Consider the following 27,201-nt stretch of genomic DNA (forward strand, 5'->3'; position numbering starts at 1 on the left):
TTCATGACCTCTGTATTTCATCACTCTAGCCATCAATTCTTCCACTTTCAAGATTTTAGTTTCTTTCGGCGCTTGGCACGAATTCCTCCTTTTAGCTCTGGAGAAGTTTGATGGACTGAAGCTCTTCTCTATCCTCATCAAAGTCATTCTCCATTGTTTGATCCATTTGGCCATGAGCTGCGCTCCTTGCCGAGATGCACTCTTTATTTTTTGAATTTCCAGCTTTCTGCCCTGCTTTTCCCCATCTTGTGGTTTTATCTGCCTCTGGTCTTTGACGCATGGTGACGCATCGATGGGGTTTTGCGGTGTAGTCCTTCCTGTTTGATAGTTTTCCTCTAACAGCCAGGACCCCTCAGCTGTAGGTCTGTTGGAGATTGCTTGAGGTCCACTCCACCCTGCTCTTGTTTGGGTGTCAGCAGCAGAGGGCTGCAGAAGACAGAACTGCTGCTGAACAGCCAGTGTACCTGTCTTGATTCTTGCTTGGAAGCTTCCTCTCAGGTGTACTCTACCCCGTGAGGTGGGTGTCAGGAGTGCCCCTAGTGGGGATGTCTCCCAGTTAGGCTACTCAGGGGTCAGGGACCCACTCTTGAGCAGGCAGTCTGTCCCTTTCAGATCTCAACCTCCGTGTTGGGAGATCCACTGCTCTTCAAAGCCGTCAGATGGTGAGTCGCTTGCGCCTGCAGAGATTTCTGCTGCTTTTGTTGTTATCTGTGCCCTGTCCCCTCAGAGGTGGAGTCTACAGAGACACACAGGCAGGTTTTGAGCTGCTGTGAGCTCCACCCAGTTCGAGCTTCCCAGCCGGGCGACCTACTTCACGCCTCAGCAATGGCGGCCTTCCCAGCCTCCTGCTGCCTTGCCACGACATCACAGACTCTGCTGTGTTAGCAATGAGGAGGTCTGCATGCAGACCTCCCCGCCAGGTGTGGGATATAATCTGCAGGTGTGCTCTGTTTGCTTAAAAGCTGCTATAGCATTGGGGTGGGAGTTACCCCATTTCCAGGTGCTGTGTAATCTCAGTTCCCCCTGGCTAGAAAGGGGACTCCCTTCCCCTGCACTCTCCCAGTGAGGTGATGCCTCAGCCTCTGCTTCAGCTCTCACACCGGGCTGGCAGCAGCTGACCAGCACCCATTGTCCCGCACTCCCCTAGTGAGATGAACCTGTAACTCCCCAGTTGAAATGTGCAGGAAATCACCAGTCTTCTTGTGTCGCCACATTGGGAGTTGAGACTGAGCACCCTGTTCGGGCCATCTTGTTCACTTTGCCCACTTTTTGATGGGGTTGTTTTTTCTTGTAAATTTATACCCAAAAGGATTATATATCATGCTGCTGGTAAGACACATGCACATGTATGTTTATTATGCACTATTCACAATAGTAAAGACTTGAATCAACCCACATGTCCATCAGTGGACAGACTTGGATTAAGAACAGCCATATACAACATGGAATACTATGCAGCCATAAAAAAGGATGAGTCGGTCCTTTGTAGGGACATGATGCTTGAAACCATCATTCCTCAGCAAACTATCACAAGAACAGAAAACCAAACACCGCATGTTCTCACTCAGGTGGGAACTGAACAGAGATCACTTGGACTTGGGAAGGGGAACATCACACCGGGCCTATCAATGGAGGGGAGGGGATTGCATTGGGGAGTTATACCTGATGTAAATGACGAAGATGGGTGCTGACGAGTTGATGGGTGCAGCACACCAACATGGCACAAGTATACATATGTAACAAACCTGCACGTTATGCACATGTACCCTAGAACTTAAAGTATAAAAAAATAAAAATAAAAAAATAAAGAGTTTTATATTTTAATCATAACTTACTTCTTCAGTAATCGAATCTAACGATGAAGTAGCTTCATCATAGAGTATGACTGGGGGGTCCTTCAAAATGGCTCTTGCAATTGCTACTCTTTGCTTTTCTCCTCCTGGTAAAGGAAAAGTTCACTTTAAGGAAGCATAGTGCATGCATATTTTATGTTTCTAGTGTTTCCATTGATTACAACCACCAAGTAATACATTGAACGTTTCCCTATTCTCCTGATCACAGTTCATTTTACTGAGTTCTAGAGTTGAAGTTCATATATAATATCTTTTGACAAATTACATTCCCTTAAACATGAATGCACTACTGAATTCTGGCTTCATAGCAGGTGGGAAGAATGAGAATGAGGCAGGAAGGTAACAACTTTGATTCTACTATTATTATTCTACCAGAAGTATGCTCATTATGTGTTACTTTATATTACCGATAATTCTCAATGAACAGCAATCTCAGAAAATTTCAATGACAGAATTGACAATGCCAAAAAAATCAATATCTGAAACCTCAAGACATTAAACTATGAATAACTGAATTCGTCTCTTAAGATAAAAAAGTAGCATTCAGCCAGTATTCTCAAGGATTGTTTTTTGACAGAAAGCTATTATTTTCACAGCATTCTTCAAAGTTAAAGGCATATACTAGATATCTCTTCCTTTATTTAGGTATTTATTATAGGTCTCTAGCATATCAAATTTTTAAAATAGAAAGGATACAGGCCTAGAAAAGTTAAGTGATTTGCTCACGGTCACCGAGCAACAACCTGGACTAGACCCATTCCAGTCCAATGCTCTTCTTATCACAATGTGTAAGCCCACATTTATTCCTAAACGCAAGAATAAATATTTTGAAAGTATTTCTTAAATAAATAGGGAAAATATGCAGTGAAATGTATAGAAACCTTTCTTTTATTACTGGGACTACTGTAGGTCTAAGGTCATCAATCTTATATAGAACTATAGTTGGAAGTACGGAAGATGGTACTCTGCTGACTATGTCCCTTTTAGCTTCTTTTCTTGTCTATTATACATTATCAATGTCTGAAAAAACATATTTTTCAGGTTAAGTAACCTCTTTAAGAAATAAGCTCTAACCATTATCTGGTACATTAAATATTTTTATTTTTACTTGTTCTACAATTATTCTCTTTGGCCTATAAAGGGGCTCCTTATTTTTAATATTAGTAAGTTTATATTTATGCTAGCCATATGCTTCCCCACCTCACAAGATCAAAATTCTCCTAACAAGGCAGGTACCATAAGTACTATCTTCCTGCCTACCTATCAACCCAGTAGCAGAAAGTTCCTCAAAGAAGTAGATACTCAGAGGAAGGACTAGTTTTGAAGTGCCTCTCAAATTTCAAGTGGAAACCAACTAAATTGTAATTCTATTCAATAGTATTTTGGAACTCGGAGAAGAAATATCTGTTTATTCTCTAACATAATTATTAGCATAGATGCTAAATAATAAATTGCTCATTTTGAGAGGTATGGTTGTAAGGAAATGGGAAATAGGTAAGAATAAAATTTCTTTAGCTATTCCTATCCCCCACAGGCATGCAGAAAGGAAAAATAAGATTACAAAACAGAACACAGCATAGCTAGCTGAGGCAAAGTCATGCATTAAGAGGGCTAGTTCATATTACATGATAAATTAGGGATCGCCAGAATTAGCCAAATGGACACATAATTTGGGGGTGGGCCAGATAATTGGAAATTACTCCTATTAAAAGCAGTAATAAAGTGCAAATGTGGACTGGAATGATACCGGCATCTTATACTACCAGGTAATGACCCAACCAACTTAACTTGAAAGTAATCTTTGCTTAAAATTTTCTAAACCTAGCCCAAAACTTTCTAACAGACTGCCAATTCCTGGGAAACAGACCTGTTTATGCTTCATTTTTTAAACTTTCAAATCATTTAGCATAGTAGCTTGCACATAGTGTGTATCTAATAAATGAAGCCAGTTTGTAATGAAGAGGAATGGGGATTCGTTAAAATTCACATAGAGTATTTCTCATTCTATTTTTGCCTTACCTCTATCTATAATGGATACATTTCCTCCCCAAACTAAACTAGACATTGCTATACTTTTGAAATTCAAATAATTTGGGGGTAAAGAAACATTTTTCTGTGTCCTCCAAAAAAAAAATCAGTCATTTTAGGGTAATTCATTCTTAAACCTAGCAATCTCATAATTAAACATTTAACAAGAAATGTATAAGCCTCAAAATATCCTTGGCCACAGAACAAAGGACATGAAAATGAAGTTGGCTGTAAGGAAAATATAGCAGGTAACAGGATCAAATATAAAGAGGTCTAAAGTACTGAAAACATCTAATGATCTAGGAAGTTATGATGAGAGATATACACTATTCATTATCAAATTACTTCTCCCTACCCTCACTACTTTCCCAGGTAAAGAATGATATTGTTTTTGCTTTATCACGAAGACTATAGATAACAAGGTAGTAATGATCTGAGCATATTTTGATAACTTACTTAATATCAAACACCTACAGTGTTTGCAGCTGCAAGTGAAAAAAAAAAAGACTTGCATGACTTGAGAATAGTTACTAGTATGTTGAATTGGTTACAGTGAGGGCTAGGAGATTAGTAACCCAATCAAATGTGACTCAATGAGCACTACATTTTGAAGTCTCTCATCACATTTTCTAAAACATGGCTCTGACAATTAGAGTTTGAAAGAAGTATACAAGAAGGGGACAGGTCTAAAATCTCTGATCACCTGAAAGCTTGAGTCCTCGTTCCCCTACTTGGGTGTTGTATCCATGTGGCATTCGAAGAATTGCATCATGAAGTCCAGCTAATTTTGCCACCGCATACACTTCCTCAGGTGAAGCACTGATGTTTCCATATAAGAGGTTGTAATAAATAGTATTATGGAAGAGGACAGCATCCTGAAGCAGATATACTGAATGAATATATATCTATATCTGTATCTATCTCTCTCTCTATATATATGTTCATTATTAAAAACTCAAACAGTGAAGAGACAAAGGCATAAAGGGTAAAAACATGACAGTCCCTTTCATCATCCTTCATCTGCGAAATCCCATTCCCTTACCAGGGGTAGTCATCATAAACAATTTAGTGTGTATCATTCCAGACTTGTTCCTGCGAATTTATATATATAAACATATGTTTTTTTTCCCCCCAACACAAGTGTGGTCATTCTACACATATTATTTTGCAATTGCTTTTTTCACTTAACGTATCCTGGAGATTGTCCATGTCAATAACAGAAAACTAACTCATTCTTTTTAACAGTTGTATATTCCATACTATGGAAACATCATAATTTATGTATATATTCTCCTACTGATGGATATTAATGTGATTTCCAAATTGTTGCTACTACAATGTTGGAATAAAACTATGTATATGACTTTGTACACCTGTGTGTTTCTGTAAGAAGAATCCCTAGAAGTAGACTGATGAGTTAAAAGTTAAGCATACATTTATCCTTTGATATTATTGCCCAAATGTCTTCCAAATATGGCCCTACCAGCAACCAATAATGTATAAGTACACACTACCAATGGCATATGAGGGTGCCAGTTCCTCATATATTCAGAAACACTGGATATTAATAATTTTTAGTTGTTGCTACTCTTAGGGGAAAAATGTGCTTTTTGTTCAAATTAGCATTTCCCTAATTACTAATGAGGTTTGAATATGTTTTCCTATTTTCTAAGAAGCTTTGACATTGGTATTAAAACAGAAAACAAATAATTTATGCACTATATATATTTTTGGAGAAAGTTCACTTCAAGCATTCATTTGGTATTTCAACTTATTCTCACATGGCACACTAAAGTTAATTTTCTTCAAGTGAGTATCCATCCCCTATTTTTCTTTCAATCTCTAAATGGTTGGAAGGCTATGGTTAGGTGAAATAAAATGACTCCATTAGTTCATATTAACCAGGATACCCATCTTCCTGAACATCATAATCAGATCAAGAATTTCATATATTGCTTTAAACAGTATTTAAATCATTTATGTACCTATTATTAATAAAATTTCTCATATTGAGATTACACTTAAACTCAATAAGCTCATTGTAGAAACAGAAACTGCTTATTTTTAAATAATTTATATTTAGAAAAAAGCTAAATATGCTAGGTGGAAATTTTGAAAATATAAAAACTAATATAAAATAAATACTGATTTTTTTTGTGTAATTTCTGCTAAATGGGTAGATTTTAGCTGCTCTAGCCACAAAAACATAGGTAACTGTAAGATGATGGACATGTTAATTTGCTTCTCTACAGTAACCTAATTATATGTATCTCATAACATCATGTGAGATATCTTAAATATATACATGTAACAAATTAAAACTTAAATAATCCATATTCCCATCATGTAGCAAGATCTACTATTACATTTTGATATTCTCTCCTATCTTTTTTCTCTACTGAAATGTATTCATCTAGTATTATAAAACCAGGATACTATATTTTGCTTGCTATCCTCCTTTTTAATACTTTGTATTTGCATATTTTTCATGACAATATTCTTTAAAAACACAATATTTATGAATGGCTGCATGACTCTGATCCTATGATAATAATGTAACCATCTACTTACTGTTGGACATTTACATTGTTTCCAACTGATGCTACTATAAATAATGCTGTAATGAACATCTTTGCATATAAAGACTTGTCCACATCTCTGTTTATTTCCTTACTAAAATTTCCTACAGGCAGAATTATTGGAATAAAGGGTATGAATATTTTTCAGGCACTTGATACACATTGCCAATTTGCTTGTCAGGAAAGCTGTATACTTCCACCAGCAAAACAAGAGATTGTCCATTTTACACAGTCTTGCCCAAACTGAATATTAGGAATTTCAAAATCCTTGCCAATCTGATAGGTGAAAAAATGACACATATCCTGTTGTTGACTTAATTTATATTGCTAAGGCCTCCAATGAGGATGAGAGTCTTTTGTTTATTGATCATGTATATTTTCCCTTTGTGAATGTGCTACTTCTCAAAAGGATGAGGATAATTGTTACAAAGCCCAAGAGAATGGCAGGAATCTATTTACATGGATGAGGACACTGAATCCTAAGTAGTCACAGCTCAGAATCCAATTCACTTGACACACAGTTTAGATTAGTGTTTCTTTTTCTTTCTTTTTTCTCTTTTTTATTTTTGAGACTGAGCCTCGCTCTGTTGCCCAGGCTGGAGTGCAATGGCACAATCTCGGTTCACTACAACCTCTGCCTCTTGGATTCAAGCAATTCTCCTGCCTCAGCTTCCCGAGTAGCTGGTATTACAGGCGTCTGCCATCATGCTCAGCTAATTTTTGTATTTTTACTAGAGATGCGGTTTCAACATGCTGGCCAGGCTGGTCTTGAACTCCCGACCTCAGGCGATCCGCCTGCCTCGGCTTCCCAAAGTGCTAGGATTACAGGCGTGAGCCACTGTGCCCGGGCTAGATTAGTGTTACTTAACATACAATCTATGAAACATCTCTAACAGAATAACCTAGGAGGCGTTTTCAAAAAGGCAGGTTTCTGGGCCCCACATAGTCCTCCAAAATCGTAACTGGGGTATGTGAGAAAGAACTGGAATTATTAAATTAGATTATCTAATCCAATTTAAATGATATGATTTTTAAAAATTTATAAATGGTCTTGTATATATTTAAGGTATAGAACATGATGTTATGAGATACATATAGTAAAATGATTACTATAATGAACAAATTAACATATCCATCATCTCACATAGTTACCCAATAATTTCTCTAAATGACTCATGCTAACATGTGGGATTTTCAGTGAAAAAGAGGACAGAGAAGAGTCCATGTGTGGGATCATTTGGGGGACATTTTGCAAGCCACATATCCCCGTCCAATAACTCTCTTACAGTTCTTCCTCTACCCATATTTTGATCTACTCTCCCAGGGATTTGATTCTGGCTCCAGAAATCAACTTTATAATACATACTGGCTACAACTAATTCCCAGGTCTCTCTATAAGCTTTCATCATAGAAAAGCTCACATCCTATAAAGGTTATCTACTTCTTAACTTCTCAGACCTTACTTTGAATTTATTTTCCCTCCAAAGGAACACAAGAAATGTTTATTAAATGTTTAACATGGGTTAGGCACAGTGCTTGGTACTGAAGGCAAAGTGGTTAACAAGGCATACAAAATTGAGGTTGGCAATCAAGCTACTTTGTAATTATTATAAATCCACTATGTTGAAAACTGTTCCAAATTACAATAGTAGTTTTCATTTTCTGAACAATTATGTGATAGATTTGGTATTTTACATTTATTATCTCTAATCCATAATAATAATTATAATAATTCTATCCTAAAAGATAAATGGCGTCCTTATTTTACAGATGAGAAAACGGAGGCCCCAGGCCACAGAACTAATGACGGTTAGAGATGGGGTTAGCATCCAGGTCTGTGCTCTTTCTATTCTATTATGCTATCATTCCAGGGCTTCCTATCATGCAGATTTTCCCTTCAAGTTTTTTTCCTTTCCTTTTTTAAAAAATCCCTTTTGGTACCAGAACTTCACTGGTAGGGTCTAATATTGACTAGTTCAGTAGCATATGTTGATCCCTTGATTCAAATTGTTCTAGTTACAGATTGATCAACCCAATAAATCTTCCAAAAATTTGTTTTTTTCTGTTTTTAAATACCTGAGGTACCACTCCCACTGCCCTCCGAAGGCTTTCCAGGCTCACATCTTGTATATTTTGACCAGCAAGATAAATGCTACCCTTTTGAGGCTCATAGAAGCGAAACAACAGCCTCACTATTGTGCTTTTCCTGAAATTGGAGATGAAGAAAGGTTATTTAGCTCCTATTAATGTTAGGAAAACCCAGTTTTAAACCACAGTAATCATTTTCATTATAATAAAGAAAAAAATATTACATTGGGAATCATCAGTCTATAATACAGAATTTTACAAATAACTAAATTACCCACCCTGACCCACTACCTCCTACAATGGCCACTTTCTTTCCTGCAGGGACTTCAAAGGATATTCCACTAAGGACTTTCTGGCTCTCAATGTATTCAAAATGCACATTATCAAAGGCCACGGTAGCTGTCTGTGGTGTGATCTGAAGGGGAGATGCCATCACTTTGTCCTAGCAGGGAAGAGGAAAAAAAGCCACTTTACACACTGCCTAGAGTACAGCTATGAAGACAATTTTCTAATTCACAGAAAGAAAAAGGAAATTATGGAAAAGAAGGAGGTTTATAAGTGGACTTAGACCACTTCCAAGCATGCAATTAAAGATTTGTTTTCTCATGCTTCATGGCCAAGGTAAAACAAACCCTGAATGTTTTGGTTTCTGAGCAACTTTTTTGAGGGGGGGGGGGGGAGGGAGAAGGGATGATGGGCAGGGGAGGAATGGGGTTGAGGATGCGAGGAGAGGCAATCATACATTCTGTGTCATTATTAGATAACTAAATTCAGTGTAAGTACAAATAATTCAACTTAACAAAATTTACTTTCTAGTATAAGTCTTCATTAACATTGTAAGATTTTTATTATTTATTTATTTAATTTATTTATGCTGAGACGGAGTTCGCTCTTGTTACCCATGCTGGAGTGCAATGGCACGATCTCGGCTCACCGCAACCTCCGCCTCCCAGGTTCAAGCGATTCTCCTGGCTCAGCCTCCCGAGTAGCTGGGATTACAGGCATGTGCCACCACAACCAGCTAATTTTATATTTTTGGTAGAGACGGGGTTTCTTCATGTTGGTCAGGCTGGTCTAGAACTCTTGACCTGAGGTGATCCGCCCGCCTCGGCCTCCCAAAATGCTGGGATTACAGGTGTGAGCCACCATGCGTGGCTAGGTTTTTAAACATAGAAGTGAAAGCTCTAACAACCTCTTAATACAGGTGATAGCACCCCACTCCCCTGCCAATTCCTGCAAGTAAAAGAAATTGGGCTTGCTAACGTGGTGATGTAGGAATATTCCTAGAATAATCCTACTAATGGGATGATGTTCACATACTTTTGAAAAGGTGCTATATGGATTACTTACTTTAATTCGGGTGTCTACCTTGAGTAGAGTAAACAAGGTGTTCATATCTATGAGTGCTTGTCTAGTCTCTCTATATACAGTTCCCAGAAAGTTCAGGGGTAATGAAAGTTGAAAAAGCAGTCCATTCACCATCACTAGATCTCCAACAGTAAGGGTGCCTTAATATGCAATTGGCAGAAGAAAAAAAAGGGTATTTTAGATAAATGTTACATACTTTCCCAATTTAAGATAGAGAGGTTTATAGTCTATTATCACAGAACAAAATATTCTTAATCAGCAACAACTCTTATGTCAACTCAATTTCAAAGCATTAATCCATGATTTAGGTAATACAGGGAACTTAGTATATGTTAAGAGGAATGGGAAAGGCCTACCTACACACTATATATAATACACAAAAAAGAATGGTTTAAGTGAGGATAGAAATGGAAGGCTAAAAAGTTTCTCTTTTTTCCCTAAGACACTAGTAACGGTTTCTTTGCAGTGTAACATAGAAATTTAAAAATTAGTATACATTATAAATTGGAGAAAATAGACATCACGATTAAGGATGATAAACCATTCTGATGTACATCAAGTTAAAGGAAACAAAATGAAACAACAACAACAACAAAATGTTGTTGTGACCTAAATATGTGGAAAACATATTTAGGTCACAGTGAATGAATGAATACTAACTGAGTGGGGGTGGGGGGAGTTGACAGAAAGGAGGAGCAGACATTTACTTTTGAAGTGTTTTGCAAGTAAAAAAAGGAGTAGAAAGATTAAAAGGTTCCTGGTAATTCTTTAAAAAAGAGTGTTTGCAGTTTAGTCCTTTGAACTAAACACTAAATTAATTACATTGCTCTACAAGTCTACAAGAAAAATTAGAAAAACTAGATGCTAAAAAAAAAAGTTGTTCTTAAAAGATCAGGTAGTTACAAACAGTAATCCCAATCAATGAGTGAGCCAGCACTAAACAAAAGGAAGTTAAAAAACCATTATCAAACAATCAAGCAAATACATTCTGATACAAAGAGAAAAGTACTCCAAGGATGTTAAAGCACTTTAACATCCTTTATAATTAAGAGATACGCATACACATTCCTTTCATTAATCTTTATAAAAGTTGAACAGCCTGTAAATGTGATAGCCACAGACCCATTACCTGCCACAATTCCCTGACTGGCGAGCACCATTATAGCTGTTAAACCGACACTGAAAATAGCACTTTGACCAAAGTTCAGCATAGCCAGAGTAGAGGTACTTTTCAATGAAGCAGTCTCATACGTCTTCAAAAATCCATCATATCTCTGTGCTTCATATCTTTCATTATTAAAATACTACAAAATATATAAAAATAACTATGGGCAAGTATAATTAAAATTTATTCTCTTAAGTGATCAGTATACTTTTCATCAGACTTCAAGTATGAATACAATTTTGTACTGTAGATTCCATTTTAAAAATTGACTTTCAATATATTGTACTATGATATCCCTGCAGCTTTCCATAATGAATTGTATTTGAAAAGTCCACAAAATTCACCCAATGAACATTTACTGAATGCTTAGCTAATTCCAACCCAGATCTAAAACAAAATCTTCAATGACACTTCCTTCACAAAGCCTTCCCCTGAGACTCTGAATTGACAATTCCTACTACCCTCACAACATTATGCCTTCTTATCTAGTCACCTGCATACTTAAGTTCTTTCAGTACAGTATAAAATTCTGGGATAGCAGGGATTAGAAAGTAATCTTTTTTTTTACCACCCTCCCCTGTGAAACCACTTAGAACACATAACAGGCATTCAGTAACTATTTGTTAAATGGAAAAATGAACAAATAAATGAAAGAATTAATGGGAAGCACTATACTAGGCACTCTGAGGGATAGAAGAGAGTCAAGAATTTACATGCCAATTTGATTAGCTTACTGTTCATTCTGAATCAAGATGCTAACGGTATATAGTCATGCATCACTTAACAACGGAGATATGTTCTGAGAAATGCATACTTTAGGTAATTTTGACTGTGCAATCATCATAGAGTGTACTTACATAAACCTAGATGGTATAGACTACCACTCACCTAGACTATATGGTATAGCCTATTGCTCCTAGGCTACAAACCTGTACAGCACATTACTGTATTGACTATTGTAGAAAACTGTAACACAATGGTATTTGTATATCTAAACAAAGAAACGGTACAGTAAAAGTATGGTAAAGAAGATTTGCAATGGTATATCTGTATAGAGCACTTAGCATGAATGGATCTTGCAGGACTGAAAATTGCTCTAGGTGAGTCAGTGAGGAAGTGGTGAGTGAATATGAATGCCTAGGGCATTACCGTACACTACTGTAGACTTTATAAACACTGTACACTTAGGCTACACTAAATTTATTTAATATTTTATTTCTTCAATAATAAAATTAGCTTACTGTAACTTTACAAATTTTTAAAAACTTTTTTACTCTTTTTAATAACAGCTTAAAACACAAACACATTGTACAGCTGTACAAAAGTATTTTCTTTCTTCATATCCTCATTCTATAGGCTATTTTCTATTTAAGGTTTTTTGTTTTTTTTTTTTACTTTTTAAACTTTTTTGTTAAAAACTAAGACATAATCACACACATTAGCCAAGACCTATGTAGGGTCAGGGTCAAATATCACTGTTTTCTACCTCCACATCTCCTTTTACTGGAAGGTCTTCAGGGGCAATAACATGCATGGAGCTGTTATCTCCCATGACAACAATGCCTTCTTCTGGAATACTTCCTGAAGGACTTACCTGAGGCTATTTTACAGTTAACTTTGTTTTTAGAAATAGAAGGCGTACACTCTAAAATAATGATTAAAAGTAGAAAATACATATACTAGTTAACATACTAGTTTATCATTATCAAATATTAAATGATGGGTAGCGCAGTAGGTTTGTTTCCACCAGCATTACCAGAAACACATAAGTAATAGAGTAACGAATTGTGCTACAACATTACAATGGCTACAATGTCACTTGCTGACAGGAACATTTTAGTTCCATTATTATCTTATGGGACCAACATCATAGATGCCAAAACATCATTATACAGTGCATGACTGTATTTATGATCACTTATAAATTAATTCAGAAGGTAAAAATCTGATAGTACCAAACAAAAACTGAGAAGGAAAGAGGACAGTTTCTAAACAAAAGACAAACAATAAAATAGTATTATTCCATCACACCTAGAGATCATATCCTAACCCAAAGCTCTAACTTACAGTACCTATTAAATGGTAGATCAAATCTTAGAGCAGTGTGAAAGGCAGAGGAAAGTATAATTAAACATATTACCTTCACAGTTTCATAATTCAGCAGTGAGTCTATAGCAGCATTACCTGCATCATTATCTGCTTTGTTCATTTCTATTCTAAATCTAGTTCTGTAAGACAAAGATTTGCATAGGCATGAAATACCTGTTATAAAAGCATAACAATTTATAAATTGTATGTGGCTTCTAGGGAATAAATTACCTCCACCGTGTGACTGCAACTGTGAATGCTGTGTATGTACCAAGTGTTCCGAGGGTTACCAAAGCAAACTGGGCACCGCATTTGTAATACTAGAAAAGGAAGTCCAAAGAAGAAATGTGAAATAGTTATTGTTCTTGCCAAACAGTTTGTAATACACAACAGCAAATCTCAGTCAAAAGATTTTAACAAAAATATGGTGGCGGGAAGTTATGTATGTGAACGATGGGTGAAAAATCAAATACTTTAGAAAATCTACTTTAGGCAACAAGGGTAGAAAATCAAACTGCACTTGCTACATCAATAGTACCATCAAATACTAATAGGAAGATAGTACAATAAGCCTAAAGAGGAATAAAAAATACATACATATATTTTTAACTATAAAAGGTGAAATTGCTAATCATTAGAGAAATGCAAATCAAAACCACAATGAGATATCATCTCAGATGAGTCAGAATGGCTATTATTAAAAAGTCAAAAAATAACAGATGTTTGTTGTCAAGGTTATGGAGAAAAGGGAACACTTATACGCTGCTGGTAGGAATGGAAATTAGTTCAGCCATTATGGGAAGCAGTTTGGACATTTCTCAAAGAACTTAAAACAGAATTACCATTTGATCAGCAATCCCATTACTGGGTACATATATTCAAAAGAACATAAATTATTCTGCCATAAAGACATATAAATGCTATGTTCACTGCAGCACTATTCACAACAGCAAAGACATGGATGGCAATCAATGGTGGACTAAATGAAGAAAATGTGGCCCATGTCCACCATGGAATACTATGTAGCCATAAAAAACAAAATCATGTCCTTTGCAGCAACATGGATGCATCTGGAGACCATTATCCTAATCGAATTAACTCAGGAACAGAAAACCAAATACCATGTTCTCACTTATAAGTGGGGTACACACGGACACAACGAGGGGAATAGACACTGGGGCCTATTGAGGGTGGAGGGTGGCAGATGGGTGAGGGTCAAAAAACTACCTTTTAGGTACTATGCTCACTACCTGGTGATGAAATCATTTGTACACCAAACCCCAGTGACACATAATTTACCCATGTAACAAACTTGCACAGGTACCCCCTGAACCTAAAAGTTGAAACAGAGAAAAAAAAAAAAAAAAAGGTGAAATTGCCTAAAATGTTATGAAAGGTGATGAGAAACCTAGATATTCTGAGCATATCAGTCCAATGCCATACATAAAAATCCCTGCTTAAAAAAAAACCTTGTAAGTACTAGTTGATGACTAATCTATGTGTAGAACTGAATAGTTATTTACAATAACAACATGATAAAGAATTTGAGCAGTCCATTGAAGTTTGTGGTAAAATAATTAAACTGCATAATGTTTCTGGCATCACAGAATTCTGCTTTCAAACCCATAGGCATGCAACAGTACAACAGCTTCAAATATTCAATTGCTACTAATATGAATTTAAGATAAAAGCTTGTTATGAAAAAATGTTTAACTTACCAGAACACCACTGACAAGCATCACTTCAAACATGATGGGAAGAAGATTAAATACCAAAGCACTCAGGACAAAACTGATACCCCTTGTTCCTCTGTCAATAGCCTTAGATAAAGCTCCCGTCTGTCTGCTCAGGTGAAAACCCAGATCCAGGTTGTGAAGATGAAGAAAGACATTTTTGGCTATTCTTCGGATTGAATTTTGGGCTACCTTGCCAAATACTGCATTTCGAACTTCGTTAAAAAAAGCAGCTCCGGCTCTTGATACACCATCTAACAATACATTCAAAAGAAAAAATAGGATGTAACAATATTAGAATCAAAGGAGTATAGAAATGACAAGCATGCAGAAAATGTTTGTACAATGAATAATTCAGTGAATGAATATATCACAGAATATTTACAATAAAAGAAACCTAGAAATAATCTAGCCTAATGAGTATTAACTTTTCTACCACTATGAATCCCTTCAGTGTTATTTCCTCTAGGTTTCAAATGTTAAAATATTTTTTTCCAAATAAAATACTTAAATAATAGCCCACATGGCATTATTGTGGATAAATGTGCGTATCTGTTGAGGATTTTTATCTAATTTAATCTTCCTAAATAACAAGTGATAAAATTGAGATCCTGAAAAATCAAGTGCCTTGACTAAAGGCATACCCTTACTAATGTCTCCCAAATCTCATAGTGTCCTTTCTAATGCATGGGACACATAGCATTTATATTCTGTTCTTTTCAAATTGTAGATTTGTGTTATTACTAATGAATACATTTTAATAAAGCATTTATGTACATATATATTGTTATTTAGCTATTTCCTATTTAATAGCTAACAATGCCAGCAAGAAAATAATTGACCTTTGTGGAAATGGATGTTACAAAAAGCCTAACTCCTAGAAGTGGTTGTTATGAATTTAATGTCTTATTTCATACTATTGTTTTCTAGAACTTGTAAAAATCCTAATGTTATCATGGAATTTTTTGAAAGTGTATCATACAGAACAGTTTTTAAAAACACATACAAAACATCTCACATAAAACAACAAACATCCAAAATGCTAAGCTGTGTTTGTACTGAAAAGGTCATCTGCTCAAATATGATGAAACCTCCTTGAAGAAAGTCAACACCTTTAGACAGATTAAAGAATCACACATACAGCCAATCAGAACTGCTGTTGCCATGGTTGCAACTGTATTTGGTGCATCACTCAGGTTCAGCATGTTTCCCGACATCTGGTTGAGGCTGTCTACAGCATATTTAAACATGAAGGGAACCACAATATTCATGGCCTAAAAACATAAAAACATCAATCACCCATTATATATAAAATACTTATTTATAAAAGTACAAATATTTACCTTAAATTAGTACTTATGATAATGTTTACATATTTACCACTACCTGGTATTAGAGTGATTTTCCCCATTCATAAAGACAGTATCTTTGACATTGGGAGAGCTGTCATTTCAGGCTTCATACTTCACACTGCCATGTTAATATTCATTTATAAGCTATGTGAATTAGTCAAATGCTTCTGCTTCCATGAAATCATCCCAGGTCTGCCACTGAAAAATGCTGTCTCCATTATCTAAAATCCTACAAAGCTCATGACACTATGGCAAACTGTCTTACACTGTAGTTATTTGTGTATGTATTTCCCTTTCCTACTGGATCGCTGAGGGTCTGTGCCATTTTACTTTTTGTCCCACCCATGCTGAATATAATGCTCTTATACCGCAGGCATTCAATAAATATTTTAAAAATAATTTGGTCACCAAAATAATGGTAAACTAAATTACACAGCAAACCGGATCACAAAAGCAGATGAATTACAAGTATATGTGGCTGATTCACCTTTGGAAAAAAACACTGATAAATCCATTTGTCCTACAGAAAGCTTCTTTGCTCCAATACCATATAAAACAAAGCCCAATTATTATCAAAACTAAGCTTTCAATAATGCACCTATTTCTCCATGAGAATACATCAAAATAAAACTTAAAAAGAAAATTAGGAGTATGATGTTTTCATATATTCAAGGCAAATGTTTCATCATTCACATTCTATATTTTCTGCAGTTATAGTATCCAAAACATCAACCATCATTTAGGAACAGAAAGTTTGTCAGATTCCCAAAGTTTATTTGAAGAGATACACATTAATAACATGTGAAAACAATTCTATAAGCCTTAATAAAAACACTGAAATCCCAGATCTTGTTAATGCTCCATTATTATGCCATCTATCTTTCAAAGCTTAGGTATAACTGATAGAAGCTATGTAAGTCTTACCAAGATTCCAAGGTAAGGTATACAAGAGTCTTACCAACCAAGCAGGCATTCTAGTATTCAACAATATCATTAAAATACACAGCACATGTTGGGATGCTTTTAAGAATGTAATATTATGAAATAAACTACTTAAACATTAAGCTTTCTGACTTCCAAAATCTAATAGAAAATAGGGCAGGTCTCAAATAGTATAAATTTCTCAATTCTGATTCCCTTGTAGCCATATAACCTCAGGTTTCTTGCTGCTGCTTCTTTTTTTTTTTTTTTTTTTTTTGAGATCTCGCTCTGTCGTCCAGGCTGGAGTGCAGTGGTGAAATCTTGGCTCACTGCGACCTCCACCTCCTGGGTTCAAGTGATTCTCCTGCCTCAGCCTCCTGAGTAGCTGAGATTATAGGCATGCACCACCATGCCCAGCTAATTTTTGTATCTTTAGTAGAGACGGGGTTTCACCATGTTGGTCAGGCTGGTCTCAAACTCCTGATGACCTTGTGATCCGCCTGCCTCGGCCTTTCGGCCTCCCGAAGTGCTGAGATTACAGGTCTTGCTTCTTCTTGAAATGGTCTCCTCTCCCCTATCTACCTCATCACCCTTCAAAGCCCAATTTTTATACCATTTCTATCATAATGCCTTCTCTGAAATATGCAGCCAATTTGGCACTCTCCATTTTCTATCTTTTTGTTATAGTTTATACCACAATATTTATCACTTTTATGATATATTTCTGATTCATTTTGTATGTATATATGCATGGATATATTTCCATCTTTTTTTTGTATAAATTTAAGGGGTACAAGTGCAGTTCTGTTACATGGATATATTGCGTACTGGTGAGGTCTGGGCTTTTAGTGTATCTATCACCCAAATAATGTACAAACCTTTTGTGACAAAAGTAACATTTACTGAACAACAGCTAGATGAATCATATATGGTGAAGGTAGGTACCTTTCACAAATGTGAGGGATGAAAGGAATAACAATTTTACAAAATAGATTTTATCTCTATAGTTGAGGAAACTCAGGTTCCATGAGGTTTAATGACTTGTCTGGTAAGCAGCAGAGCTAAGATTAAAATCCAGGTCTGACACTTGAAGTTAGAATTGTTTCCAGTATACCATAGCAGCTTATAAGGCAGGGACGATATATTTCACTTCTTTTGCACCCTAAAATGGATGCTCTCAAAGGCACTGTTTAAACCAGCTATAGTTGTGAAGTATATCAAAAGTAATTTAAATAAATTTGAGCAGATTCCAGGTTTTCCATTTAAGGATACATTCCCTCACCTGCAATCCAATACACTTTCCTCAGTAGGAGAAAAAGTGATAGTCACAGCTAGCATGCAATTCTCATAACTCACAGCCCATTATACCTTTTCCAAAGCTGTAGTGAATGATGCCTAAAACTAATGTATCACCGATAAAGTTGTGCAATTTTACTTCCTTGGAAATGTTTTTGGATTTGGTCAAACTAGAGAACATCCTTGTAAGTGTTCAGGACATGTGAGTGTCATCTGCACTGTGTTGTTAGTGGCAGAAAAAGGGCAGTTAGCACATGCAAAAAACATGGCACTACCCCTAATAACAACTGAATACTGTCAGTTTTCCCATACAAGTAATTTTAAAAAGGTAAGAAATATGCCATATATGTTAAAAAGGAAAGAAATACACCAAAGAAATAAGAAGGATATTACATGTAGATGTTTTTATTAATATATAATGTAAGTTTTATTTGCCTTGTGATATTTTGGAGGTGGGAGTAGCAAACAGTGGTTTTCTCCAGTATGCTGCCTTTAGCAGAACTAGATTTAAACTATTCCAGGCAAATGAGAATCTTCTTAAAAAAAAACAAAAAAAAAAAAACCAAAAACTTTTTTATTTTGAAATAATTAGACTCATAGAAAGCTGCAAAAGTAGTATGTAGTACAAAGAGACCCAGGTACCCTTCACCCAGCATCTCCTAATGACATTGTATTTTGCTGTAGTTCAATATCAAAACCAGAAGGTTAACATCAGCACACTACTGTTAACTACTGGACTAGAGACCTCATTCAGTTTTTACCATCTTTTAGCCTGTATTCATGTGTATGTGTGTGTAGTATGTATGTGTCTGTTTGTGTGGTTCTATGCAATTTTATCGCACATTCAGATCTGTAACTAGCACCACAATCAAGATACAAAACTATTCCATCACCACAAGAGAAATCCATTATGCCACCACTTTGTATTCACCCCCGTTCTACCTGCCTCACCCCAGTCCCTTTACCCTGGCAACCACTAATTTGCTCTTGATCTCTACAGTTTACTCATCTTGAGAATATTCTAGAAATGGAATCATATAGTATATAACCTTTTAAGATCAGCTTTTGTTTTATTCAGCATAATGTGCTCAAAGTTTATCAAGACTGTTGCATATATCAATAGCTCATCATTTGCTATTACTAAGGATTATTCCATGGATGTACAAGAATTTATTCAACCAGTCACCCTGAAGGACATTTTGGTTGTTTCTAGCTTAAGGCTACTATGAGTAAAGATGTTATCAACATTCTCATACAGGTGGATATAAGTTTCCATTCATCTGGGAAAAGACCCAAGAGTCCAATTGCTAAGTCATATGGCATCTCCATGCTGACCTTACTAAGAAACTGCCACACTCTTTCTAGAGTTGCTGTATCATTCTATTTTACATTTCTGAGACAGAGTCTCACTCTGTTGCCCAGGATGGAGTGCAGTGGCATGATCTCATCTCAGTGCAACCTCCACCTCCCGAGTTCAAGCAATTCTCCTGCCTTTGCCTCCTGAGTAGCTGGGACTACAAGTGCATGCCACCACACCTAGCTAATTTTTGTATTTTCGGTAGAGACGGGGTTTCACCACGTTGGCCCAGGCTGGTCTCAAACTCCTGGGCTCAAGTGATCTGCCTGCCTTGGCCGCCCAAAGTGCTGGGATTATGGGTGTGAGCCACCACAACTGGCCTGCTGTATCATTTTATAATAACCAACAAAGTATGAGTGACTCGGTTCTTCTGCATCCTCACAAACATTTGGTATTATCATTTTTTTTTAAATTTCAAAATTGTTCCAATAGGTGCATATTGTTACCTCATTGATGTTGAACACTTTTTAATGTGCTTATTTGCAATCTATATCTTCTCTTTGGTGAAATATCTGTTCATGCCTTTTGTGCATTTTATAATTGGATTGTTTGTTTTTCTGCTGTTGAGTTTTAAGGGTTCTTTATATATTCTAAGTATAAGGCCTTTGTTGGATATGTGGTTTGCAAATATTTTTGCCCAGTCTACTGCCTTTTATTCTACTCAGGAGTCTAACTTCTCACTCCATTCAGCAGCAATGAGAAATCCCTTCTGCCAGGAGTCAATAGAGGCCCAAGTAGGAACCCAGATTCTCATCTCCACCCACAGTAATGAGGCAGCACCCCTGCTCCAGTGAAGTGGTGTCACAGGAGGCCTGCTAAACAGAAGATATACATAAGATTCAGAGTCTAATAATACTCTACATGTCCAGGTTTCGATTTAAAAAATCATATCAAGAACCAATAAGATATCAATTTGATTAAGACAATACAATCAATAGACACTAACATCAGGATGACACAAACATTACAACTATCTGAAAGATTTCAGAGTAGCCATCATAAAAGTGCTTCAAGGAATATTTATGAACATGCTTGAAATAAGTGAAAAAATAGAAGTCTCAGGAAATAAAGGATATAAAGAACCAAATAAAAAATACAGAACTGAAAAATATAATAACTAACATATAAAAACTCAATGGATGGGCTCCATGGCAAAATGGAGAAGACAGAGGCAAGTATTAATGAACCTGAAGATAGAACAATAATTAGGAGTACAATGCTTTCATATAGTCAAGGCAAATGTTTAATCATTCACATTCTACATTTTCTGCAATTATAGTATGAAAAACATCAACCGTTACTTAGGAACAGGAAGTTTGTCAGACTGCCAAAGTTTTTCTGAAGAAACTAAATTGATGCACATTAATAATATGTGAAAACAATTCTATCAGGCTTAACAAAAACACTGAAATCCCAGCTCTTCTTAATGTTCCATTATTATGCCATCCATCTTTGTTAAGTTTAGCTACAACTGATAGAAGCTATGTAAGTCTTACCAATCAAGATTTCAAGGTAAGGTATACAAGAGTCTTAGCAACCAAGCAGATGCTCTAGTAGTCAACAATATCATTAAAATACACAGCACATGTTAGGATGCTACCTAAGCTTAACAACGGGGACAAAATAGACTAAAGAAAAAAAAAAGCCAAAACCGAGTCTCAGGGACCTATGGAGCTGTAACAAAACACTTATCATCCTTTATTGAATCCCAGAAGGATAGCAGAAGAGTGTGGGGCACAAAAAAGTACCAACGAAATAATGGCTGCAAATTTCCCAAATTTGGCAAAAGACATAAACCTATAATTTCAAGAAGCTGAGCAACCCAAATGTAGATAAACCCAAAGAAATTCACACCAAGACACATCATAATTAAACTTATGAAAGCTAAAGACAGAGAAAAATATCTTAAAATCAGCTAGATAAAAACGTTATGTATAGGGGAAAAACAATATTAAGACAGCAGATTTCCACAGAGGCCAGCAGTAAGTGGGACAACATTTTTCAAGTGGTGAAAGAAAAGAACTGTCAACCTAGTATGGTACACTGGGCAAAATTAATCTTTGTGAATGAAGGGAATATCAAGACATTTTCAGATTAAGGAGCACTAAGAGAATTAGTTACCAGAAGGCCTGCTTTAAAAGAATTGCTACAGAAAATTCTTCATAAAACAAGAAATGAAAGCAGAAGGAAACCTGGAATATCAGGAATGAAGGATGAGCAATGGAAATGGCAAATATCTGTGTAAATATAATAACCTATTCTTAAGTTCTTTAAAAATATGTTTGATAGTTAAAAGCAAAATTTACATTTGTCCAGAAAGATTCCACAGAGTAAGAAAAAAGATCACTGACTGATGGGGTTTACAGTATTAAAGAGATATGAAACAATGGTAAATATGAAGGGGGAAGGTAAGGGAACTTACAGAGTAGTAAGTTTTTACATTTCATTTGAAGTAGTAAAATACTGACTCTAAGCAGACTGTGAAAAGTTACTTATGCATACTATAATTTCTAGAGTAACCACTACAAAATTATATAAAGAGATAAACTAAAACACATAGTAGATAAATTAAAATGGGATAGTAAAATCTGTTCAAATAACATAAAAGGTGACAGTAAAGGTAAAACCAAGTAACAAAATAAATTTATCAGAAAACAAATAATAAAATGGTAGACTGAAATCCAAATATATAAATGATACCAATATTATTATCAATATATTACAATGATCAACAAAAATCAATAATTACTAATATATCAACATATTAGCAATGAACAGTTAGAAACCAAAATTTAAAAAAGAAAATTACTCACATTGTCCTCATCAAATAAAAAAAATTCTTAAGTATAAATCTAACCCAAGGTCTCAACCTACAGCACTACTGACAGTTTGGGTTCCATAATTCTTTCTTGCGGGAAGAGCTATTCTGTGCATTGTACGATGTTTCACAGTGTCCTTAACCTCTACCCAATACATGCCAGTAGCATACCCCACCCCCTCTAGTTGTGACCTATAAAAATGTCTCTAGACATTGCGTAATGTCCTCTTGGGGTCAAAATCACCCCTGGGTGGGAACCACTGGGATAATCAAACATGTGTCAGGTCTGTATGCTGAAAGCTATCAATGCTGATGAAATAAATCAAATAAAAGCTAAATAAATGGAGAAACATACTACATTCATCCAATGGAAGACACGACCTAGTAAGGAGGTCAATTCTACCCAAATTGGTCTACATTTTTAATAAAATTTCATTTAAAATATCATCAGGCTTCTTTGATAGAAGAGCTTTAATAGCTATAGAAAAGTTTATTCTAAAATTTATATGCAGAGTCAAAAAAAACTGGAATAGCAAAAAACAAATTTGAAAAGAAGGGAAGAAAGTTGGAAGAATCATCCTACCTGGCTTTAAAACTTACTATAAAACTAAAAAATATATACATATATTTTATATATATATATATAAAATATAAAAATAGTGTGGTACTGGTGAATGCAGAAACACAAACATCAATGAAACAGAATAGATTCCAGAAAAACATCCCATATATAATCATTATGGAGAAAGAATAATGGCTCCCCAAAGATACTCATGTACCAATTTCCAGAACCTATAAAGATGATACCTTACATAGCAAAATGAACTTTGCAGATGTGATTAAGCTGAAGAACATGATTATGTTCTTTATCTTTGATTATTTGGGTGGGCCAAATCTAATTACAGGAGTACTTATAAGAGAGAGGCAGGAGAGTCAAAGTTGAGAGAAGATAAGACGAAGGGAAGCAAAAGGGTCAGAGTCAGAGAGAGACTGAACATGCTGTTGATGCTGAAGATGGAGTAAGAGGCCCTGAGCCAAGGAATGTAGGTGAACTCTAGAAGCAGGAAAAGGCAAGGAAATAGATTTTCCTCAAGAGTTTCTGGAGGGAGCACAACCATGCCAAATATCTTTATTTCGATCCAGTGAAACCTAATTTTGGATTTCTGACCTCCAGAAATGTAACATAACAAATTTGCAGTGTTTTCAGCTACTATGTTTGCGATAATCTGTTATAGCAGTAATAGGATACAAAGCAAACTGAATGGGGAAAGGATAGCCTTGGTGTTGGAACAATTGGAAAAAAATTTAATTTCTACCTAAACCTCATACAGGAATTCAAAATGTAGCACTTTAGTTCAGTACATACTTATTTTTTAAAAAACATGGCACAGATCTAAATGTGAAAGAGAAAAATATATAAAACATTTAGAAGAAAACAAAAGAGAAAATCTTAATGAACTTTAGTTAGGCAAATAGTTATTAGACATGACAACAAAAGCATAATCCATAAAGGAAAAAAATAATAAACTGAAATTCATCAAAATTAAAAACATTTGTTCTACATAAAATACTACTAAGGGGATTAAAAAATAAGCTACAGACTGGGAGAATATATCTGCAAATCATGTATCTGATAAAGGTTTCATATCAGAATATATAAAGAATTCACTAAAGTTGAGAGGAAAAACAAACAGCCCAATTAAAAAATGGACAAAATGCTTAAACAGACACTTCACAAAAGGAAGAACCACAAATGTAAACTAAATACACACAAAGCTGCTTAATATCTCAGGCCTTAAGAGAAATGTAAATTAAAACCACAAGATATTCACCTGACAATACCTAGTGTTGACAAAGAAGCAAAGCAATAGGAACTCTTTCATACACTGCTGGTGGGAATACAAAGAGAACCACTCTGGAAAACAGCTTGGCAGTTTCTTATTGAGTTGAACATGTGTTTAGTATGACCTAGCATTCCACTCTTAAGTGTTTATTCTAGAGGTATGGAAACTGAGGTTCACACAAAAACCTGTGTCTGAATGTTTAAAGCAGCTCTAGTTATAATCTATAATCACTAAAAAGTGGAAAGAACCCAATGTTGTTGAATGGGTGAATGGACAAACTCTGTTTTATCCATACCATGGAATACTACTTGACAATGAAAAGAAACAAACTGGTATATCCAGTAACATGGATGAACGACCAAGACGTCATGCTGAGTGTGAGAAATCAGCTCAAAAGGTTATATACTACATGATTCCATTTATATGGCATACTCAAAATGAGAAAACTATAGTGATAGAGGACAAATCAATGTTTCCCAGCAGCTAGGGGTCTGGATAGGGTATGACTAAAAAGAGGTAACACAAGGGAGATTTTTGGGGTGATAGCACTTGTCTGTATCCTGACTGTGGTGGTAATTATGTGAATATACACGTGTTAAAAATTATGAAACTGTATACTAAAAAGAGTGCATTTCATTGAATGTACATTAAAATTAAAAGAAATAAAGCCAGCATCACAGCACAGACCTGGCTCGTCTGGGGGCAGGAAATGTCTAAAAATAAGGCTGAATCACAGTGTATTTCAATAAAAATCAACCCAATATGAAGTTTCATACCTTGTTACTTTTTAAAAATTAAAAAACTGGTTATATTTACAAGATTGTAATCTTGTGACAAAAGGTATATTTAATCTGACTGCAATGTGCACACTAAGTACATGAGAAATAAAGGAACTTTTAATTTTTTTTTTTTTTTTTTTTTTGAGATGGAATCACCTCTGTCACCTAGGCTGGAGTGCAGTGGGGTGATCTCAGCTAAATGCAAGTACCGTCTCCCATGTTCAAGTGATTCTCGTGCCTCAGCCTCCCAAGTAGCTGGGACTACAGGCATGCACCACCATGTCAAGCTAATTTTTGTATTTTTAGTAGAGATGGGGTTTCACCATGTTGGCCAGGCAGGTCTCAAACTCCTGGCCTCAAGTGATCTGCCTGCCTCGGCCTCCCAAAGAGCTGAGATTACAGGCATAAGCCACCATGCCCAGCCTCAGGAACTTATAAAACATTTTTCTTTCTTAGATCAAAAATTTAAATCATATAAATAATCTGCTAGGCTCTTGAATTATCAGAGACTGGTATACCATTACAAAATGGTATTCATTTAATTTTTAGCACAAAACTGTACAATTTGGGATAGTAATTGAAGAACAGAGTTAAGTAAAAAGTAAAATTGCCATAAAGGACTACCAAAAGTATGCTGTATCTACATGGTGCCAAAATTACTGGTCAATATAGTCAGTTTGCTGAGGACCTCAAGTTCCAGATTTAATTATCACTTTTCCCATTATGATTATGACTAGTCATCTGAGGAACCCAATTCTTTCAGACTTTTTAATATCTAAACTCCTCAAAAAATTTACCTCTTTCAGAGTGGACTCTGTTAACTAAGGGCTTTATGAGCAGAGCTGCCAAGAAGTGCCCAATATATCTAAACAAGTAAAAAAGCATTTTGTTCCTTTAATTGCTTCTCTATTCACAAAAGAATCAGGAGAGAAAAAAATAAAGACCAAGAGCACTAAAGAGGGATTTGACTAGCAAGGCAAGACAAAGATAAGAGAAAACTGGACAAGGTAAGGTAGTAGATCGGCACGAATTATTTTCCAAGCACTGGTCACGAGGCCCCACCAAACAAACAGGATCTGAGCAAAACAGAATGCAGCAAAGAAACCAGCCAAAACCAGCTAGAACCAAGATGGTGACTAAAACGACCTCTAGTTGCCCTCATTGTTCATTACACACTAATTACAATGCATTATCATGCTAAAAGCAATTCCCACCAGCACCATCACAATTTACAAATGCCATGGCAACTCCTGGAAGTTGCTTTATATGGCTTAAAAGGAGGAGGAACCCTTAGTTCCAGGAACTCCTCATCCCTTTTCCAGGAAATTCATGAATAACCCACCCCTTATTTCACAACTAATCAAGGAATAGCCATATAGCTAACCAGAAATCCACAAGGGCTGCTGCTGCTACTCTGTCTATGGAGCAACCATTTTTCTGTACTCTGTTGCTCTAATAACCTTGCTTTCACTTTGCTGTCAGCTCACTCTTGAATTCTTTCCTGCACGAAGCCAAGAACCCTCCCAGGCTAAGCCCCAATTTTGGGGTTTGCCTGCATTAAGGGTACTCAGACAATTTGTAAAGATTATCAGGGTAGTGGTAGAATCCTCACAGAACTGAAGTTTCTATTCTCATTAAAGGAAAAATATCAAACAACAACAAAGCAGTTATGTAAGTTGATCAAATAGAAATTATTTTATATTATATACATTATTAATTCATGAAAATTAGGCCTAGGCAATAAAGGAAATGTCATTAAAGATTTCCACTGCATCACCAAAATAATTCTGGCTTGTATATAAAGTTTGCTCTGGGCATCAAAGAGTAACCTCAACAGAAAACAGCCTATTTAATCCAATCCTTACATCATAGCTGAATATGGATTCTGAGAAAGTAAAGCAAGAGTTATGACTAATCTATATGAATAACAGA

General features: G+C 35.7%; 1 protein-coding gene across 2 annotated transcripts in view; it reads right to left on the reverse strand.

The window, feature by feature from the left end:
* Nucleotides 1-27,201, reverse strand: part of ABCB7 (ATP binding cassette subfamily B member 7) — a 113,591-nt gene that overhangs the window by 14,062 nt on the left and 72,328 nt on the right. For both annotated transcript variants that reach the window (XM_017954123.1, XM_009197821.3), the window contains exons 5-14: nucleotides 16,044-16,176; nucleotides 14,888-15,156; nucleotides 13,401-13,489; nucleotides 13,222-13,309; nucleotides 11,046-11,220; nucleotides 9,899-10,056; nucleotides 8,827-8,990; nucleotides 8,537-8,666; nucleotides 4,585-4,756; nucleotides 1,836-1,939 (exon numbers count right to left, since the gene is read on the reverse strand). In XM_017954123.1, the coding sequence (XP_017809612.1) occupies nucleotides 1,836-1,939; nucleotides 4,585-4,756; nucleotides 8,537-8,666; nucleotides 8,827-8,990; nucleotides 9,899-10,056; nucleotides 11,046-11,220; nucleotides 13,222-13,309; nucleotides 13,401-13,489; nucleotides 14,888-15,156; nucleotides 16,044-16,176 (1,482 nt within the window). The remainder of the gene's footprint in view (nucleotides 1-1,835; nucleotides 1,940-4,584; nucleotides 4,757-8,536; nucleotides 8,667-8,826; nucleotides 8,991-9,898; nucleotides 10,057-11,045; nucleotides 11,221-13,221; nucleotides 13,310-13,400; nucleotides 13,490-14,887; nucleotides 15,157-16,043; nucleotides 16,177-27,201) is intronic.

Source organism: Papio anubis, chromosome X, assembly GCF_008728515.1.
Source record: "Papio anubis isolate 15944 chromosome X, Panubis1.0, whole genome shotgun sequence".
Classification (NCBI taxonomy): domain Eukaryota; kingdom Metazoa; phylum Chordata; class Mammalia; order Primates; family Cercopithecidae; genus Papio; species Papio anubis.